Source organism: Periophthalmus magnuspinnatus, chromosome 10, assembly GCF_009829125.3.
Source record: "Periophthalmus magnuspinnatus isolate fPerMag1 chromosome 10, fPerMag1.2.pri, whole genome shotgun sequence".
In the NCBI taxonomy this organism is placed as follows: Eukaryota; Metazoa; Chordata; class Actinopteri; order Gobiiformes; family Gobiidae; genus Periophthalmus; species Periophthalmus magnuspinnatus.
The window spans coordinates 5,642,568-5,662,567 of NC_047135.1; the positions used below are offsets into that span (position 1 = coordinate 5,642,568).

The 20,000-nt window shown below is 41.8% G+C and overlaps 6 protein-coding genes across 6 annotated transcripts in view; all 6 read right to left on the reverse strand.

Moving 5' to 3' along the window:
• The window catches only part of LOC117377461 (protocadherin gamma-C5-like), a 157,628-nt gene that overhangs the window by 126,545 nt on the left and 11,083 nt on the right, over nt 1-20,000 (reverse strand). The window lies entirely within an intron of this gene.
• Nucleotides 27-3,470, reverse strand: LOC117378011 (protocadherin gamma-A3-like). Its single transcript, XM_033974551.2, has 2 exons — nt 957-3,470; nt 27-35 (listed from the first exon to the last, which is right to left on the reverse strand). The coding sequence occupies exons 1-2, from the start codon at nt 3,378-3,380 to the stop codon at nt 27-29; spliced, it is 2,433 nt and encodes an 810-aa protein (XP_033830442.2). The 5' UTR covers nt 3,381-3,470.
• On the reverse strand, nt 3,873-6,753 carry LOC117378012 (protocadherin gamma-A10-like). The gene is made up of 2 exons (XM_033974553.2): nt 4,356-6,753; nt 3,873-3,902 (listed from the first exon to the last, which is right to left on the reverse strand). The coding sequence occupies exons 1-2, from the start codon at nt 6,690-6,692 to the stop codon at nt 3,873-3,875; spliced, it is 2,367 nt and encodes a 788-aa protein (XP_033830444.1). The 5' UTR covers nt 6,693-6,753.
• Nucleotides 6,811-10,254, reverse strand: LOC117378013 (protocadherin gamma-A3-like). Its single transcript, XM_033974554.2, has 2 exons — nt 7,741-10,254; nt 6,811-6,819 (listed from the first exon to the last, which is right to left on the reverse strand). The coding sequence occupies exons 1-2, from the start codon at nt 10,162-10,164 to the stop codon at nt 6,811-6,813; spliced, it is 2,433 nt and encodes an 810-aa protein (XP_033830445.2). The 5' UTR covers nt 10,165-10,254.
• On the reverse strand, nt 10,591-16,495 carry LOC117378014 (uncharacterized). Its single transcript, XM_055225010.1, has 3 exons — nt 14,102-16,495; nt 10,860-13,295; nt 10,591-10,602 (listed from the first exon to the last, which is right to left on the reverse strand). Exons 1-3 carry the CDS (start codon nt 16,493-16,495, stop codon nt 10,591-10,593), a joined length of 4,842 nt encoding a protein of 1,613 aa, XP_055080985.1.
• LOC117378015 (protocadherin gamma-A8-like) lies at nt 16,656-19,880 on the reverse strand. The gene is made up of 2 exons (XM_033974556.1): nt 17,490-19,880; nt 16,656-16,706 (listed from the first exon to the last, which is right to left on the reverse strand). Exons 1-2 carry the CDS (start codon nt 19,878-19,880, stop codon nt 16,656-16,658), a joined length of 2,442 nt encoding a protein of 813 aa, XP_033830447.1.

The window sequence follows — 20,000 nt, forward strand, 5'->3', positions numbered from 1 at the left end:
AAAAAGACTCGTCAAACTAATCCACGTTAACAGAACTGCTCACAATGTTAAATATGTAATTTCGTCAGGTTATATCTCTATTGTAGAGATGAAGGCGGACTGAAAAGCCGCTGTGCTCCTCGAAACAAAACGCAGTGATGGGAGGGAATAACACAGATCCACAGAACGCTCTAAACGACTCACAGGACAACAGCGTCACTATGAGGACAAAACCAGGAACTATAGGCCACAGAATAAGTGAGGCGTATTAATCAAGGGGAATCGAGCGGATTGGCATTTGTACAAATTATACTGGAAAACGACAAGGCAGTACATAGTATTTAAGAAGTAATTACTGTAAGATTTGACAGTTTTTAATTCAATTTAATTTCACAGTAAATAATTGAACACAGAATGGAACGTTAGTGTCAGTGCTAAATATTTAAATACATGATAGCAAAAATGCTGACTTGATGAAGTTGACTAAAAACGTATTTGTTTATTATTTTTTCATGACACGGTACTATTTAAAAAAAAAAAAGACAATCTTTCATTTATTTATGTATTTGGTCTGATGAAGAAATAAGTAAAAAAAAAATAAAAATCTGAGAAGTTAGACTGTAGTTGGCTCGAGAAAGCATAATAAAATCAGCACCATGGACAGTGCACAGCTTTGGAAAGAGTACCCGTAGAAGATGATGCGAGAGTGGTAAAAATGTAAACTCAAGTAGGACTTACATTACCTCAAAATATAAATATGTAGCTGCTCAATTCAATGGGGAAAAAATAGATACATTAAAATAGATACACACCATAAATTGGTGTGAATAAGATGAAGAATAAAAATGAACCAAGTACTGCAATGTAGCTTATTATTATTATTATTATTATTGTTATTATTATTAATTTTGTATTTATTTTTAAATTATTATTATTATTTTTATCAGCGCATCATTACAATTGAAATATTGCCTCACCAGTGTAGAGTTCGTTGATCTCTGATGTCCATTCTGCGCAGAATCAGTCCCGACGTCATCAACACTGACCAGACTTTGACTCATCGGCTGCATGTATTTAATGTCACTCTTTCTGGAGTCTGTGGTCCTGCACGTGTCGTAATTGTACACGTGTGGGAGGGTCCCTGTGCCCAGAGTGTCTGAGTAACGTGGAGGATAATATGGGATCACTGGCAGATTGGAGTGATACAGGATGCGAGACTGTCTCCATCTGTAGATTTTCACTGATATAATGACCACTACACACGTGATGAACAGAAAGGAGACTACAGCCAGAGCCAGCACTAAGTAAAAAGTCAGGTTGTCATTGTACTCCTTGTCGTGCGTAAAGTCAGTGAACTCAGACAGTACTTCAGGAAAGCTGTCCGCCACAGCCACGTTAACAATGACTGTAGCTGAACGAGAGGGCTGCCCGTTGTCCTCCACTATAACAGTCAGTCTCTGTTTCACTGCATCTTTATCAGTCACTTGGCGGATAGTTCTTATTTCTCCATTCTGTAAACCCACTTCAAACAGCGCCCTGTCTGCGGCTTTCTGTAGTTTATAGGAGAGCCAGGCATTCTGTCCAGAGTCCACATCCACAGCCACCACTTTAGTGACCAGATAGCCCACATCTGCTGAACGAGGCACCATCTCAGCCACCAGAGAGCCCCCAGTCTGGACTGGGTACAGCACCTGAGGGGCGTTGTCGTTCTGGTCCTGAACCAGGATTTTCACAGAAACGTTGCTGCTGAGAGGAGGAGATCCTCCGTCCTGCGCTTTAATTACGCACACAAACTCTTTGGTTTGTTCATAGTCAAATGAGCGCGCGGCACTAATAACTCCGTTTTCTGAATTGACAGAGATATAACCAGAAACAGGAGACCCGCCAATGTCACACTCCTCTAAAATATATGACACACGCGCGTTCTGGTTTTCATCCGGGTCTTTTGCAACTACATTTAGCACAGAATAACCCGGGAGGTTATTCTCTGTTATGGCAGCTCTGTAGAGCGTACCTGTGAACGCTGGAGGGTTATCATTCACATCTGAAATCTTTAAGTTCAAATTCGTTTTGACAGAGAGTGGAGGCTTTCCCGAGTCTGAGGCAATTACTGTGATATTAAATTCTGATAAACTCTCTCGGTCTAAAGGCGCATTGGTTACGAGCGCGTAATAGTTTCTTACGTTAGATTTTATTTCAACAGGGGCATTTCCATCAACTGAGCACCTCACCTGTCCGTTCTCACCTGAATCCAAGTCTTTAACATTAATTATACCGATGGTGGTGCCCACGGGTGCGTCCTCTGAAACGGGACTAGTGAACGACATCACATTAATAACAGGCGCATTGTCGTTCACATCAATAATGTCTATCTCTACTTTGCAAGTATCTGCCAGTCCTCCTTGATCTTTGGCCTCTACCCTGAATTCGATTTTTTTGTCTTTTTCAAAATCAACTTCTTTAACTAAATATATGTTTCCAGTCATCTCCTCTATTTCAAAATAATCCGTGAAAAGTCCTTTTGTTTTGGTAAACGAATATATTATGTATGCATTCGTACCACTGTCTATATCACTGGCGTTTAGCGTAAGAATATGAGTGCCTTTGGGTGTATTTTCCTTAATAGATGCTTTATAAATACTCTGATTAAACACAGGGGCGTTGTCATTGGCATCTAAGACAATTATATTTATATTTACTGTACCAGATCTCTGCGGACTTCCGCCGTCAACAGCCACTAGTTTTAGATTTAGATTCGACTGTTTCTCTCTGTCTAAAGCGTTTTGAAGCACCATTTGAATGTACCTACTACCGTCAGTATTTACGTGTTGCTTCAAAACAAAATTTTCATTTGGTGTTAAGACGTAGTCTTTCAAACCATTTTCACCAACATCGGAATCCACGGCAACTTCCAGTTCAAAACGTGATCCAATTGTGGCTGATTCGCTTATTTCAAAATCCAAGTGTTTACTCTGAAAAGTGGGCGCATTGTCGTTTACATCCAGCACCTCTATAGTCACGGGGTGTAACTCCATCGGGTTTTCCAGTAAAATCTCAAAGGTGAAGCTGCAGGGCGTCACGTCTCCACAGAGCTGCTCTCTGTCTATCCTCTCATTCACCACCAGAGTCCCTTTGTCTGTCTTCAGCTCGGCGTACTGAACATTTTCTCCCGTCACGATACGAGCTCGGCCTGAACGAAGCCTTTTTATGTCCAAACCCAAGTCCTGTGCGACGTTACCAATAAGAGAGCCCTTCCTCATCTCCTCTGGGATTGAGTAGCGGATCTGTGCATCGACTTGAATCAAAAATAACATCAAGAAAATACACGACGACACAGCCTGTATAGATGGAACGAAACATGCCTCTAATGATGTAACACGTTTAAATAGTCCAAATGCCATGATGAAAAAAGACTCGTCAAATCAATCCACGTTAACAGAACTACACACAATGTTAAATATCTAATTTCGTCAGGTTATATCTCTATTGTAGAGATGAAGGCGGACTGAAAAGCCGCTGTGCTCCTCGAGACAAAACGCAGTGATGGGAGGGAATAACACAGATCCACAGAACGCTCTAAACGACTCACAGGACAACAGCGTCACTATGAGGACAAAACCCGGAACTATTGGCCACAGATTATGTGAGGCATATAAATTAAGGGACAACGAGCAGATAGGCTTTTGTACAAATTATATTGAACAACAACAAGGCAGCACGTAGCATTTAAGAAGTAATCCCTAGAAGATTTTGCAGTTTTTAATATTATCTATAAATAAATACAGAATGGGAGGTTAGTGTCAGAGCGAAACATTTAAATATTTTACTGCAGAAAATTGACTGAATGAATTTGACAAAAAAATGTAATTGTTTGTTATATTACATTGATTTCTTTATATATCAGGTTTGATGAAGACTTTAGTCTGAAAACACAAAAATCAAAAAATAATTGACTATATTTGGATCCAGAAGTGAATAATAAAAGTCAGGACCATGGATAGTGCACAGCTTTGAAGGAGTTCACTCAGAAGACGACGGTGCATTGGAAAAAACGTATACTAAAATTGGAGTAAAATTACGTCAAAATGTAAATGTAATGTAACTGTACAATTTAATGTAAATAACAAAAAAAATAATAATACAATTTTAGAAACATTATAAGTAATTAAGATTTAAATTGGAGTGAATAAGCAAGAGAGAAAAAATAAATAAAATGAACCAAACGCTGCAAAGTAGCCTACATGAAGAGATATTTTTATTTTATTTTTTTCTGTCATTAGCATTTCTCAAAACAGTTTAGTAATAAGATCTTTATATGCAATTAAATCAGTATGTGCATGACCAAGCGCATAATTACAATGAAAATATTGCCTCACCAATGTAGAGTTTGCTGATCTCTGATGTCCATTCTGCGCAGAATCAGTCCCGACGTCATCAACACTGACCAAACTTTGACTCATCGGCTGCATGTATTTAATGTCACTCTTTCTGGAGTCTGTGGTCCTGCACGTGTCGTAATTGTACACGTGTGGGAGGGTCCCTGTGCCCAGAGTGTCTGAGTAACGTGGAGGATAATATGGGATCACTGGCAGATTGGAGTGATACAGGATGCGAGACTGTCTCCATCTGTAGATTTTCACTGATATAATGACCACTACACACGTGATGAACAGAAAGGAGACTACAGCCAGAGCCAGCACTAAGTAAAAAGTCAGGTTGTCATTGTACTCCTTGTCGTGCGTAAAGTCAGTGAACTCAGACAGTACTTCAGGAAAGCTGTCCGCCACCGCCACGTTAACAATGACTGTAGCTGAACGAGAGGGCTGCCCGTTGTCCTCCACTATAACAGTCAGTCTCTGTTTGACTGCATCTTTATCAGTCACTTGGCGGATAGTTCTTATTTCTCCATTCTGTGAGCCCACTTCAAACAGCGCCCTGTCTGCGGCTTTCTGCAGTTTATAGGAGAGCCAGGCATTCTGTCCAGAGTCCACATCCACAGCCACCACTTTAGTGACCAGATAGCCCACATCTGCTGAACGAGGCACCATCTCAGCCACCAGAGAGCCCCCAGTCTGGACTGGGTACAGCACCTGAGGGGCGTTGTCGTTCTGGTCCTGAACCAGGATTTTCACAGTCACGTCGCTGCTCAGAGGAGGAGAGCCTCCGTCCTGCGCTTTGATTACGCACACAAACTCTTTGGTTTGTTCATAGTCAAATGAGCGCGCTGCACTAATAACTCCGTTTTCTGAGTTTACAGAGATATAACCAGACACAGGAGACCCACCAATGGCACACTCCTCTAAAATATATGACACACGCGCGTTCTGGTTTTCATCAGGGTCTTTGGCAACGACACTAAGCACAAAATAACCGGGGGAGTTATTCTCTGTTATGGCAGCACTGTAAAGCGCACGTGTGAACACTGGAGGGTTATCATTCACATCTGAGACTTGTAAATTAAATGTTTCATTGGCTGAGAGTGGAGGCTTTCCCGAATCGGAGGCGAAAACGGTGATGTTAAATTCTGATACACTCTCTCGGTCCAATGGGACATTAGTTACCAGCGCGTAATAGTTTCTAACGTTGGATTTAATTTTAACAGGGGAACTTCCCTCTACTGAGCACGTGACCTGTCCGTTGTCACCCGAATCCAAATCTTTTACATTGATTATACCGATGGTGGTGCCAATCGCAGAGTCCTCTGACACAGGAGTAGTGAGCGACATCACATTAATAAAAGGCGCATTGTCGTTTACGTCAATTATATCTATTTCTACTTTACTTGTATCCGTCTGCCCACCCTGGTCTTTAGCTTCTACCCTAAACTCAATTTTCTTGTCTTTTTCAAAGTCAATATCGCTTGCGACTGATATACAACCTGTGACTTCGTTTATTTCAAAGAAGTCAGACATGGGAGCATTTGATTTGGAAAAGGAATATGTCACTTGACCATATGCTCCACTGTCTGCGTCACTGGCATTAACTGTGACGACATGAGTGCCTTTGGGAGAATTTTCAGTTACGGATGCTTTATAAATGCTCTGATTAAACACAGGGGCGTTGTCATTGGCATCTAAGACAATTATATTTATATTTACTGTGCCAGATCTCTGCGGACTTCCGCCGTCAACAGCCACTAATTTAAGATTAATATGCGACTGTTTCTCTCTGTCTAATGCGTTCTGAAGGACCATCTGAATGAATTTGCTGCCATCTTTGTCTTGGTGCTGTTTAAAAAGAAAATTTTCATTTGGGGTCAAAATATAGTTCTGCAATGAATTTTCTCCGACATCAGCATCACGTGCAGCTTCCAAGTCAAACCGTGATCCAAGTGTAGCCAACTCACTGATTTCAAAATCCAAGTGTTTACTCTGAAAACTGGGCGCATTGTCATTTACATCCAGCACCTCTATAGTCACGGGGTGTAACTCCATCGGGTTTTCCAGTAAAATCTCAAAGGTGAAGCTGCAGGGCGTCACGTCTCCACAGAGCTGCTCTCTGTCTATCCTCTCATTCACCACCAGAGTCCCTTTGTCTGTCTTCAGCTCGGCGTACTGAACATTTTCTCCCGTCACGATACGAGCTCGGCCTGAACGAAGCCTTTTTATGTCCAAACCCAAGTCCTGTGCGACGTTACCAATAAGAGAGCCCTTCCTCATCTCCTCTGGGATTGAGTAGCGGATCTGTGCATCGACTTGAATCAAAAATAACATCAAGAAAATACACGACGACACAGCCTGTATAGATGGAACGAAACATGCCTCTAATGATGTAACACGTTTAAATAGTCCAAATGTCATGATGAAAAAAGACTCGTCAAACTAATCCACGTTAACAGAACTGCTCACAATGTTAAATATGTAATTTCGTCAGGTTATATCTCTATTGTAGAGATGAAGGCGGACTGAAAAGCCGCTGTGCTCCTCGAAACAAAACGCAGTGATGGGAGGGAATAACACAGATCCACAGAACGCTCTAAACGACTCACAGGACAACAGCGTCACTATGAGGACAAAACCAGGAACTATAGGCCACAGAATAAGTGAGGCGTATTAATCAAGGGGAATCGAGCGGATTGGCATTTGTACAAATTATACTGGAAAACGACAAGGCAGTACATAGTATTTAAGAAGTAATTACTGTAAGATTTGACAGTTTTTAATTCAATTTAATTTCACAGTAAATAATTGAACACAGAATGGAACGTTAGTGTCAGTGCTAAATATTTAAATACATGATAGCAAAAATGCTGACTTGATGAAGTTGACTAAAAACGTATTTGTTTATTATTTTTTCATGACACGGTACTATTTAAAAAAAAAAAAGACAATCTTTCATTTATTTATGTATTTGGTCTGATGAAGAAATAAGTAAAAAAAAAATAAAAATCTGAGAAGTTAGACTGTAGTTGGCTCGAGAAAGCATAATAAAATCAGCACCATGGACAGTGCACAGCTTTGGAAAGAGTACCCGTAGAAGATGATGCGAGAGTGGTAAAAATGTAAACTCAAGTAGGACTTACATTACCTCAAAATATAAATATGTAGCTGCTCAATTCAATGGGGAAAAAATAGATACATTAAAATAGATACACACCATAAATTGGTGTGAATAAGATGAAGAATAAAAATGAACCAAGTACTGCAATGTAGCTTATTATTATTATTATTATTATTGTTATTATTATTAATTTTGTATTTATTTTTAAATTATTATTATTATTTTTATCAGCGCATCATTACAATTGAAATATTGCCTCACCAGTGTAGAGTTCGTTGATCTCTGATGTCCATTCTGCGCAGAATCAGTCCCGACGTCATCAACACTGACCAGACTTTGACTCATCGGCTGCATGTATTTAATGTCACTCTTTCTGGAGTCTGTGGTCCTGCACGTGTCGTAATTGTACACGTGTGGGAGGGTCCCTGTGCCCAGAGTGTCTGAGTAACGTGGAGGATAATATGGGATCACTGGCAGATTGGAGTGATACAGGATGCGAGACTGTCTCCATCTGTAGATTTTCACTGATATAATGACCACTACACACGTGATGAACAGAAAGGAGACTACAGCCAGAGCCAGCACTAAGTAAAAAGTCAGGTTGTCATTGTACTCCTTGTCGTGCGTAAAGTCAGTGAACTCAGACAGTACTTCAGGAAAGCTGTCCGCCACAGCCACGTTAACAATGACTGTAGCTGAACGAGAGGGCTGCCCGTTGTCCTCCACTATAACAGTCAGTCTCTGTTTCACTGCATCTTTATCAGTCACTTGGCGGATAGTTCTTATTTCTCCATTCTGTAAACCCACTTCAAACAGCGCCCTGTCTGCGGCTTTCTGTAGTTTATAGGAGAGCCAGGCATTCTGTCCAGAGTCCACATCCACAGCCACCACTTTAGTGACCAGATAGCCCACATCTGCTGAACGAGGCACCATCTCAGCCACCAGAGAGCCCCCAGTCTGGACTGGGTACAGCACCTGAGGGGCGTTGTCGTTCTGGTCCTGAACCAGGATTTTCACAGAAACGTTGCTGCTGAGAGGAGGAGATCCTCCGTCCTGCGCTTTAATTACGCACACAAACTCTTTGGTTTGTTCATAGTCAAATGAGCGCGCGGCACTAATAACTCCGTTTTCTGAATTGACAGAGATATAACCAGAAACAGGAGACCCGCCAATGTCACACTCCTCTAAAATATATGACACACGCGCGTTCTGGTTTTCATCCGGGTCTTTTGCAACTACATTTAGCACAGAATAACCCGGGAGGTTATTCTCTGTTATGGCAGCTCTGTAGAGCGTACCTGTGAACGCTGGAGGGTTATCATTCACATCTGAAATCTTTAAGTTCAAATTCGTTTTGACAGAGAGTGGAGGCTTTCCCGAGTCTGAGGCAATTACTGTGATATTAAATTCTGATAAACTCTCTCGGTCTAAAGGCGCATTGGTTACGAGCGCGTAATAGTTTCTTACGTTAGATTTTATTTCAACAGGGGCATTTCCATCAACTGAGCACCTCACCTGTCCGTTCTCACCTGAATCCAAGTCTTTAACATTAATTATACCGATGGTGGTGCCCACGGGTGCGTCCTCTGAAACGGGACTAGTGAACGACATCACATTAATAACAGGCGCATTGTCGTTCACATCAATAATGTCTATCTCTACTTTGCAAGTATCTGCCAGTCCTCCTTGATCTTTGGCCTCTACCCTGAATTCGATTTTTTTGTCTTTTTCAAAATCAACTTCTTTAACTAAATATATGTTTCCAGTCATCTCCTCTATTTCAAAATAATCCGTGAAAAGTCCTTTTGTTTTGGTAAACGAATATATTATGTATGCATTCGTACCACTGTCTATATCACTGGCGTTTAGCGTAAGAATATGAGTGCCTTTGGGTGTATTTTCCTTAATAGATGCTTTATAAATACTCTGATTAAACACAGGGGCGTTGTCATTGGCATCTAAGACAATTATATTTATATTTACTGTACCAGATCTCTGCGGACTTCCGCCGTCAACAGCCACTAGTTTTAGATTTAGATTCGACTGTTTCTCTCTGTCTAAAGCGTTTTGAAGCACCATTTGAATGTACCTACTACCGTCAGTATTTACGTGTTGCTTCAAAACAAAATTTTCATTTGGTGTTAAGACGTAGTCTTTCAAACCATTTTCACCAACATCGGAATCCACGGCAACTTCCAGTTCAAAACGTGATCCAATTGTGGCTGATTCGCTTATTTCAAAATCCAAGTGTTTACTCTGAAAAGTGGGCGCATTGTCGTTTACATCCAGCACCTCTATAGTCACGGGGTGTAACTCCATCGGGTTTTCCAGTAAAATCTCAAAGGTGAAGCTGCAGGGCGTCACGTCTCCACAGAGCTGCTCTCTGTCTATCCTCTCATTCACCACCAGAGTCCCTTTGTCTGTCTTCAGCTCGGCGTACTGAACATTTTCTCCCGTCACGATACGAGCTCGGCCTGAACGAAGCCTTTTTATGTCCAAACCCAAGTCCTGTGCGACGTTACCAATAAGAGAGCCCTTCCTCATCTCCTCTGGGATTGAGTAGCGGATCTGTGCATCGACTTGAATCAAAAATAACATCAAGAAAATACACGACGACACAGCCTGTATAGATGGAACGAAACATGCCTCTAATGATGTAACACGTTTAAATAGTCCAAATGCCATGATGAAAAAAGACTCGTCAAATCAATCCACGTTAACAGAACTACACACAATGTTAAATATCTAATTTCGTCAGGTTATATCTCTATTGTAGAGATGAAGGCGGACTGAAAAGCCGCTGTGCTCCTCGAGACAAAACGCAGTGATGGGAGGGAATAACACAGATCCACAGAACGCTCTAAACGACTCACAGGACAACAGCGTCACTATGAGGACAAAACCTGAAACTATTGGCCACAGATTTATTTAGGCGTTTACATGAACGGGCAATAAACGGATTGCTCTTTGCCCTTGTCATATTAAATATTAAATAAAACGGCATGAAAATGTATACCATTTAATATATAAGCTAGACTTTGCAGTTTGAAGAACATAATAATCAGACACGTAAGAAAAAAATGGCGTGTACAGAGTTAAACATCGTCACATTCAATTATAAGACTGCAAAAAAAAAACGGAAATACGTTTAAGAAGAAGAAAAAAAAAGGGAAATTGAACAGTAATGGTTATACCCATATGCGGAAAAAGACAGACAACAGCAAGTACTTAAGGTAGCCTACATACTCGGATCAAATCGAATCATAAACAATCTCATTATGCTTTCTTAGACTAATGTATTCACATAATGTCACCAATAATCATATAATATCAGTGCATGTATATCAAAGGGCATCTTTAGAACTGAAATAAAGCCTCACCATTGTAGAGTTAGTTGATCTCTGATGTCCATTCTGCGCAGAATCAGTCCCGACGTCATCAACACTGACCAAACTTTGACTCATCGGCTGCATGTATTTAATGTCACTCTTTCTGGAGTCTGTGGTCCTGCACGTGTCATAATTGTACACGTGTGGGAGGGTCCCTGTGCCCAGAGTGTCTGAGTAACGTGGAGGATAATATGGGATCACTGGCAGATTGGAGTGATACAGGATGCGAGACTGTCTCCATCTGTAGATTTTCACTGATATAATGACCACTACACACGTGATGAACAGAAAGGAGACTACAGCCAGAGCCAGCACTAAGTAAAAAGTCAGGTTGTCATTGTACTCCTTGTCGTGCGTAAAGTCAGTGAACTCAGACAGTACTTCAGGAAAGCTGTCCGCCACCGCCACGTTAACAATGACTGTAGCTGAACGAGAGGGCTGCCCGTTGTCCTCCACTATAACAGTCAGTCTCTGTTTCACTGCATCTTTATCAGTCACTTGGCGGATAGTTCTTATTTCTCCATTCTGTGAGCCCACTTCAAACAGCGCCCTGTCTGCGGCTTTCTGCAGTTTATAGGAGAGCCAGGCATTCTGTCCAGAGTCCACATCCACAGCCACCACTTTAGTGACCAGATAGCCCACATCTGCTGAACGAGGCACCATCTCAGCCACCAGAGAGCCCCCAGTCTGGACTGGGTACAGCACCTGAGGGGCGTTGTCGTTCTGGTCCTGAACCAGGATTTTCACAGTCACGTTGCTGCTGAGAGGAGGAGAGCCTCCGTCCTGCGCTTTGATTACGCACACAAACTCTTTAGTTTGTTCATAGTCAAAAGAGCGCGCGGCACTAATACGTCCGTTTTCTGAATTTACAGAGATATAACCAGAAACAGGAGACCCACCGATGTCACACTCCTCTAAAATATATGACATACGCGCGTTCTGGTTTTCATCCGCGTCTTTTGCAACTACATTTATTACAGAATAACCAGGAGAGTTATTCTCCATTATTGTCGCGCTATATTTGGCACGTGTGAACACTGGGGGGTTATCATTCACATCTGAAAGCTTTAATTTCAGTGTTTTATTAACTGAGAGTGGAGGCTTTCCCAGATCCGAGACAACTATTGTGAGGTTAAATTCTGATACACTCTCTCTGTCTAAAGGTGCATTGGTTACCAGCGCGTAGTAATTTCTAACATTAGATTTGATTTCAACAGGGGCACTTCCTTCCACTGAACATCTTACCTGTCCGTTCTCACCTGAATCAAAGTCTTTAACATTAATTATACCGATGGTGGTGCCCACTGTCACGTCCTCTGACACAGGACTAGTGAATGACATCAAGTTAATAACAGGCGCATTGTCGTTTACGTCAATAATATGTATTTCCACTTCACATGTATCCGTCAGTCCTCCTTGGTCTCTGGCCTCTACTCTGAACTCCACTTTCTTGTCCGTTTCATAATCAATTTCTTTCGTCACATAAATTTCGCCAGTGTCTCGATTTATATCAAAGAAATCTGCGACCGATGATTTAGATTTTGAAAAGGAGTATGTCACCTGGCCGTTTGCTGCATCATCTACATCACTGGCATTTACTGTGACAATAAGAGTCCCCTTTGGTGAGTTTTCAGTCATAATAGCTTTATAAATGCTCTGATTAAACACAGGGGCGTTGTCATTTATATCTAAAACGACTATATTTATATTTACTGTACCAGATCTCTGAGGACTTCCGCCATCAACAGCCACTAATTTGAGATTAAGTCGCGGCATTTTCTCTCTGTCTAAAGCATTCTGTAGCACCATTTGAATGTATTTACTCCCGTCGGCTTTAACCTGCTCTTTCAAAACAAAATTGTCATTTGGAGTCAATACATAGTTTTGCAATCCATTTTCTCCTACATCAGAATCACCTGCAGCCTCCAAATCAAAGCGCGATCCAATTGTTGCTAATTCGCTGATTTCAAAATCCAATTGTTTACTCTCAAAACTGGGCGCATTGTCGTTTACATCCAGCACCTCTATAGTCACGGGGTGTAACTCCATCGGGTTTTCCAGTAAAATCTCAAAGGTGAAGCTGCAGGGCGTCACGTCTCCACAGAGCTGCTCTCTGTCTATCCTCTCATTCACCACCAGAGTCCCTTTGTCTGTCTTCAGCTCGGCGTACTGAACATTTTCTCCCGTCACGATACGAGCGCGGCCTGAACGAAGCCTTTTTATGTCCAAACCCAAGTCCTGTGCGACGTTACCAATAAGAGAGCCCTTCCTCATCTCCTCTGGGATTGAGTAGCGGATCTGTGCATCGACTTGAATCAAAAATAACATCAAGAAAATACACGACGACACAGCCTGTATAGATGGAACGAAACATGCCTCTAATGATGTAACACGTTTAAATAGTCCAAATGCCATGATGAAAAAAGACTCGTCAAATCAATCCACGTTAACAGAACTGCACACAATGTTAAATATGTAATTTCGTCAGGTTATATCTCTATTGTAGAGATGAAGGCGGAATGAAAAGCCGCTGTGCTCCTCGAGACAAAACGCAGTGATGGGAGGGAATAACACAGATCCACAGAACGCTCTAAACGACTCACAGGACAACAGCGTCACTATGAGGACAAAACCTGAAAGTATTGGCCACTGAATTAGTTGAGCACATACATTAACGTGCACCAAGGGGATTGAATTTGCACTTGTCATATCAAACATGACATGGTAATGTATACAATTTGAGAACTTACTACACTGTTTGGCCGGTTCAGCAGTATAATATTTAATCAGGTAAGAAAGAATGGCGTGTAAGTTTTAAAGCTAAAGATCAAATAATAGGACTACAAAAAACGTGCATATAATTGCTCAAAAATGACATTATTTTCCTAGTGAAAATGTGATGATTTCACAGTAATTTATTTAAGGAAGGATGCTTTGGAAATAGAAACATAATTGAAGACTGAGTGTAGTTGGACGTCAAAACGTAGATAACAGAAAAATCAGCACCATGGACAGTGCACAGACACGAACGTCCAGATGGAACATATGGAGAAATATCGGTTTTAATAAGAGAGGAGTAACAATAAACCAAGAAGTACTGAGCCAAGTACAGTAAGTACTGTGTACAGATCAGATTGCTTCCCAGACAGAAACAATGTAAACAAAATGTTTTTATGCAATAAAAGCTGTAAGCGTCTGTTCAGCGCATCATTACAATGAAAATATTGCCTCACCAGTGTAGAGTTCGATGATCTCTGATGTCCATTCTGCGCAGAATCAGTCCCGACGTCATCAACACTGACCAAACTTTGACTCATCGGCTGCATGTATTTAATGTCACTCTTTCTGGAGTCTGTGGTCCTGCACGTGTCGTAATTGTACACGTGTGGGAGGGTCCCTGTGCCCAGAGTGTCTGAGTAACGTGGAGGATAATATGGGATCACTGGCAGATTGGAGTGATACAGGATGCGAGACTGTCTCCATCTGTAGATTTTCACTGATATAATGACCACTACACACGTGATGAACAGAAAGGAGACTACAGCCAGAGCCAGCACTAAGTAAAAAGTCAGGTTGTCATTGTACTCCTTGTCGTGCGTAAAGTCAGTGAACTCAGACAGTACTTCAGGAAAGCTGTCCGCCACCGCCACGTTAACAATGACTGTAGCTGAACGAGAGGGCTGCCCGTTGTCCTCCACTATAACAGTCAGTCTCTGTTTGACTGCATCTTTATCAGTCACTTGGCGGATAGTTCTTATTTCTCCATTCTGTGAGCCCACTTCAAACAGCGCCCTGTCTGCGGCTTTCTGCAGTTTATAGGAGAGCCAGGCATTTTGTCCAGAGTCCACATCCACAGCCACCACTTTAGTGACCAGATAGCCCACATCTGCTGAACGAGGCACCATCTCAGCCACCAGAGAGCCCCCAGTCTGGACTGGGTACAGCACCTGAGGGGCATTGTCGTTCTGGTCCTGAACCAGGAGCTTAACTGGCACCACTGAGCTCAGAGGAGGAGAGCCAGCATCACGAGCTGTTACGTTGAAGTTAAACTTCTTTATTTGCTCATAATCAAAGGATTTTGCTGCAGAAATCACGCCACTTTCTGAATTCACGGACACCAAAGAAGACAGAGACGCACCATTAATTTCCATTTCCTCCAGGAAGTATGAAACCCGCGCGTTCTGACCCCAGTCTGCATCAGTCGCACGTACAGTGAATATAGAAAACCCAGGTGAGTTATTCTCAGGTATTGTTCTACTATATTCTGATTCGTCAAACTTTGGGGAGTTGTCATTGACGTCTGAAACTTTGACCTGAATAGTTTTTCTGTTTGAAAGCGGCGGGGAGCCTTGGTCAGTCACTGATAGAGTAATATTATATTCTGAGACACTCTCTCTGTCTAACACGTCATCAGTGACTATTGTATAATAACCAGACAAGGAAGATTCAATTTTAAAAGGTAAATCAGAACTAATAGAACATTCTACTACACCGTTTCTCTCGGAGTCATCGTCATGAACATTAATCACAGCTAAAGTTGTGCCTGGAGGAGCATCTTCAGAGATTGTGCTTGAAAATGACATGAGCTGAATAACAGGCGAGTTATCATTCACGTCAGTTACTTGGATAATAACTTTGCATGTGTCTGAATAGCCTCCGTGATCACTGGCACGGATGTTTAATTGATGGGACTGTGATTTTTCATAATCTAATTTACCTGTGACTGTAATTTCACCTGTTTTGGCATTTACATCAAACAGCTGCTTGGCCTCTTTACTGACGTGAGCAAATGAATACGTAACTTCACCATTTATCCCTTTATCTGCGTCATTGGCGCTGACGGTGGTGACCACAGTGCCAAGTGCAGAGTTTTCCTGAACCTCAGCTTTATAAATCTGTTTACTACAGACTGGTGCATTATCATTTATATCCAGCACAGTGATGTGAATACGTGCTGTTCCTGATCTCTGAGGTGCGCCTCCATCTGAAGCAACCAAAATCAGAGTGTGCTCCTCATTTTCCTCTCGATCTAAAGGCGTTTCCAAAACAATCTCCACAAACTGACTCCCGTCAGACTGGCGCTGTGTTTCCAATTTAAAATGATCATTAGGTTTTAGTGTGTACTTTTGAATATCATTAATATTTACATCTAGATCATCGGCTCGTTCCAACGCAAACCGTGTGCCCTGTGCAGCAGTTTCAACTATATTCAATTGTATTATGTCTTTGGCAAACGCTGGAGTATTGTCGTTCACATCTGTTACCTCCACAGTGACTCGATACAGCTGAATTGGATTCTCCAGAATCACCTCAAAACTAAAACTGCAGGGCGTTGTTTTCTCACACAGCTCCTCTCGGTCGATTCGCTCTTTAACAACAAGGATGCCTTTGTCTCGATTTAAATCCACATATTGTCGACTTTCTTTTGACACAATGCGAGCGTTCCCCGAGACCAGCCTTTTTAGATCTATTCCCAAATCTCCAGCAATATTTCCAACGAAAGATCCCTCCGCCTGCTCCTCAGGAACGGAGTAACGAGCCTGTCCAGACACGGACCTCAGCGCAAAGAGACAAAGAACCAGGCCGAGCCACTGCCCTCTGTGAACGACTGTCTTCAATGAAGCCATGATAAAAATATGTAAAAACATGTGAAATCCGTTTAAAATGTTTTAAGAGAATAATATCCAACAGTGTAAAAAGCCACACTGAATCCCCGCAGTGTGAGAAGACCGTCCTCTAGATCAGTAAATGTGAAATGTAAAATAGGAGGAGGAACATGACACAGTATTACAGTCCACAGTCAACAGCGGCGCTCAGAGTCAAAACGGGGTAATGTACCTAGACAAGTGACATAGTATGATTATAAGACAAATGAGCCTAAACCAATCAAAAAAGCCTGTTATATTTAAAACTGTAAAAACTAAATAGTCGAAATATTACAACTGTTTACTTTACGTTTGCTGTCTTCCTTCATATTTAATTTAAATGAAGAAATTACTATATGGCATTTATACCTAAAGTTATTGGTAAATTAACCAAACAGTTAATTTATCAAATGTAGGTAGTTAGTTTATCACCAGAGACTGCGTTTGAGACACACATTGAAGAAGATTTTAAATACGCACTTAAAATTTGAATACCAGTCTCAAAGTGCTGAAGAACTGTGTAAAAATGAATCACCAGAGTTGACACTGGAGCCTGCAAAATGTTTCTCTAATTGCCGAGCTTCACAATCCGTTGCAACAACATCGAGTAAATTTGACCAAAAAATGACATTATTTTCTTCGTGAAAATATTATAATTTTACATACATTTATTAAGAGAGGAATGTTTAAAAGCATAAAATTCAGAGAAGGCTGACTGTAGCTGAACTTCAATAAGTAAAGAAAAATCTGCACCTTGAATAGTGCACGGCCACGAAGGTCTACATGAAGCAGATGGAGAAATATTGGGTTTAATAAGAGAGAAATAACAATAAACCAAACAGCAATAAACCAAGAAGTCTGCATGCACAGATCAAATTGCTTCCCAGTCAAAACATTTCTTAATAAAATGTTTATATGCAATGGAATCAGTACGTGTATGTCCAAGCGCATAATTACAATGAAAATAATGTCTCACCAGTGTAGAGTTTGCTGATCTCTGATGTCCATTCTGCGCAGAATCAGTCCCGACGTCATCAACACTGACCAAACTTTGACTCATCGGCTGCATGTATTTAATGTCACTCTTTCTGGAGTCTGTGGTCCTGCACGTGTCATAATTGTACACGTGTGGGAGGGTCCCTGTGCCCAGAGTGTCTGAGTAACGTGGAGGATAATATGGGATCACTGGCAGATTGGAGTGATACAGGATGCGAGACTGTCTCCATCTGTAGATTTTCACTGATATAATGACCACTACACACGTGATGAACAAAAAGGAGACTACAGCCAGAGCCAGCACTAAGTAAAAAGTCAGGTTGTCATTGTACTCCTTGTCGTGCGTAAAGTCAGTGAACTCAGACAGTACTTCAGGAAAGCTGTCCGCCACCGCCACGTTAACAATGACTGTAGCTGAACGAGAGGGCTGCCCGTTGTCCTCCACTATAACAGTCAGTCTCTGTTTGACTGCGTCTTTATCAGTCACTTGGCGGATAGTTCTTATTTCTCCATTCTGTGAGCCCACTTCAAACAGCGCCCTGTCTGCGGCTTTCTGCAGTTTATAGGAGAGCCAGGCATTCTGTCCAGAGTCCACATCCACAGCCACCACTTTAGTGACCAGATAGCCCACATCTGCTGAACGAGGCACCATCTCAGCCACCAGAGAGCCCCCAGTCTGGACTGGGTACAGCACCTGAGGGGCGTTGTCGTTCTGGTCCTGAACCAGGATTTTCACAGTCACGTTGCTGCTGAGAGGAGGAGAGCCTCCGTCCTGCGCTTTGACGCACAACTGGAAATCCTTGATCTGCTCGTAGTCAAAGGAGCGCACTGCATGGATGACTCCACTATCTGCACTAACGGACACATATGAGGAGACTGGCACTCCGTTAACAGAGGAGTCCTCCAGTATGTAAGAGACACGCGCGTTCTGGTTCCAGTCAGCGTCTGTGGCTTTCACTGTGAATATAGAGAGGCCCGGGCTGTTGTTTTCTACAATGTAGGCCTCATACGAGCTCCTGTCAAAGACAGGCGCGTTGTCATTCACGTCAGAGATGTGTAATGTGAGAGTGACGCTGCTGGAGAGAGAGGGCACGCCCTCATCTGAACACGTGACTGTGATATTATGCTGATTGGTCTGTTCTCTGTCTAAATGCATCTCTGAGACGAGAGAATAAAATCCATTTGAAGTGGACTTTATTTTAAATGGAATGTAATGGTTTAGAACGCACTCTACCTTCCCACTGTTCTCTGAGTCAGGATCATTTACACTTAACATGGCTATCACTGTCTCTGGAGGTGAGTCCTCTAAAACAAAGTCCGACTTAGACACTATGTTTATATTTGGTTTATTATCGTTGATGTCAAGGATGTCAATCATAACTTTTGCAGAATCTGACAGACCACCTCTGTCAACCGCTTCAATGTCGATCTGGTAACTATTCATCCTTTCATAATCGAGTTGGCCAAATGAGGTGATAACACCATTTAATTCATCAATTTTAAAAATATCACTCAAGCGAAATTTGCTCGGAGTAATCAGGTATGAGACCATTCCATTTAAACCAATGTCTTTATCTGAAGCGCTCACAGTGACTATACTAGTGCCTTTAGGGGAGTTCTCCAGTATTTTTGCTCTGTAAAGCCGTCTAGAGAATACAGGCGCGTTGTCATTCACGTCTAACACAGTCACAAATATCTGCATTGTTCCCGACATGGGCGGCTCACCTCCGTCTGAAGCGGTTAAGAGTAATGGAATATGAGCGTGTTTTTCTCGATCTAAAGCTTTTTGTAAAACCATCTCCACTTTTTTACCACCGTCTGCTTCGTTTTCCAGTTGTAATACAAAATTATCCGTGGGGGTAAGTGAATATTTTTGGAGACTATTTACACCAATATCAGAATCAACGGCTTTTTCTAATATGAATTTAGATCCCACTACTGCAGACTCGCTAATCTCAAATCGTTTTTCTGCATTTGTAAAACTCGGGTAGTTGTCGTTAATATCTGTGATTTCTACTGTAATTCGAAACATTTCCATCGGATTTTCCAAAATTAACTGAAAATCTAACGCACAAGGCGTCGTCTCTCCGCAGAGCGCCTCTCTGTCTATCCTCTCCTGGATAAACAGGACTCCCCTGTCTTTATTCAGACCGATGTATTCGACATTGTTTCCCGTATATACACGCGCTTTTCCTGATTTTAGTCTTTTCAAATCTAGTCCTAAATCTTGCGCTATGTTTCCAACTACGGAGCCTTTGGGCATTTCTTCAGGGACGGAATAACTGACCTGACCGAACACCGAGCTCAGGCACAAAACACAGAGCAGCAGCAGTGGGTTATGTCTCATTGTTCCACCCAGAGTCGTTTCCATAGTGCACCTTAAAAATGTCCACCGATTAAAAAATAGCAAGAATGAATCGATCAAAAACGAAATAGTTACAAAAAAAGTGATATTCCCTCGGAAAGAATAGATCTGCAAACGCGTCTCCTT

Excerpts from the sequence above, each read along its gene's own strand:
- LOC117378011 (XM_033974551.2), bottom strand. The coding sequence starts at position 3,380 with ATGGCATTTGGACTATTTAAACGTGTTACATCATTAGAGGCATGTTTC.
- LOC117378012 (XM_033974553.2), bottom strand. The coding sequence starts at position 6,692 with ATGTTATTTTTGATTCAAGTCGATGCACAGATCCGCTACTCAATCCCA. Across the intron at positions 3,903-4,355 it reads GATCAGCAAACTCTACATTG|ACTAAAGTCTTCATCAAACC; the intron begins GTGAGGCAATAT and ends TTGTGTTTTCAG.
- LOC117378013 (XM_033974554.2), bottom strand. The coding sequence starts at position 10,164 with ATGGCATTTGGACTATTTAAACGTGTTACATCATTAGAGGCATGTTTC.
- LOC117378014 (XM_055225010.1), bottom strand. The coding sequence starts at position 16,495 with ATGGCTTCATTGAAGACAGTCGTTCACAGAGGGCAGTGGCTCGGCCTG. Across the intron at positions 13,296-14,101 it reads GATCATCGAACTCTACACTG|TCTTTTTTCATCATGGCATT; the intron begins GTGAGGCAATAT and ends TGATTTGACGAG.
- LOC117378015 (XM_033974556.1), bottom strand. The coding sequence starts at position 19,880 with ATGGAAACGACTCTGGGTGGAACAATGAGACATAACCCACTGCTGCTG. Across the intron at positions 16,707-17,489 it reads GATCAGCAAACTCTACACTG|GTACATTACCCCGTTTTGAC; the intron begins GTGAGACATTAT and ends TCACTTGTCTAG.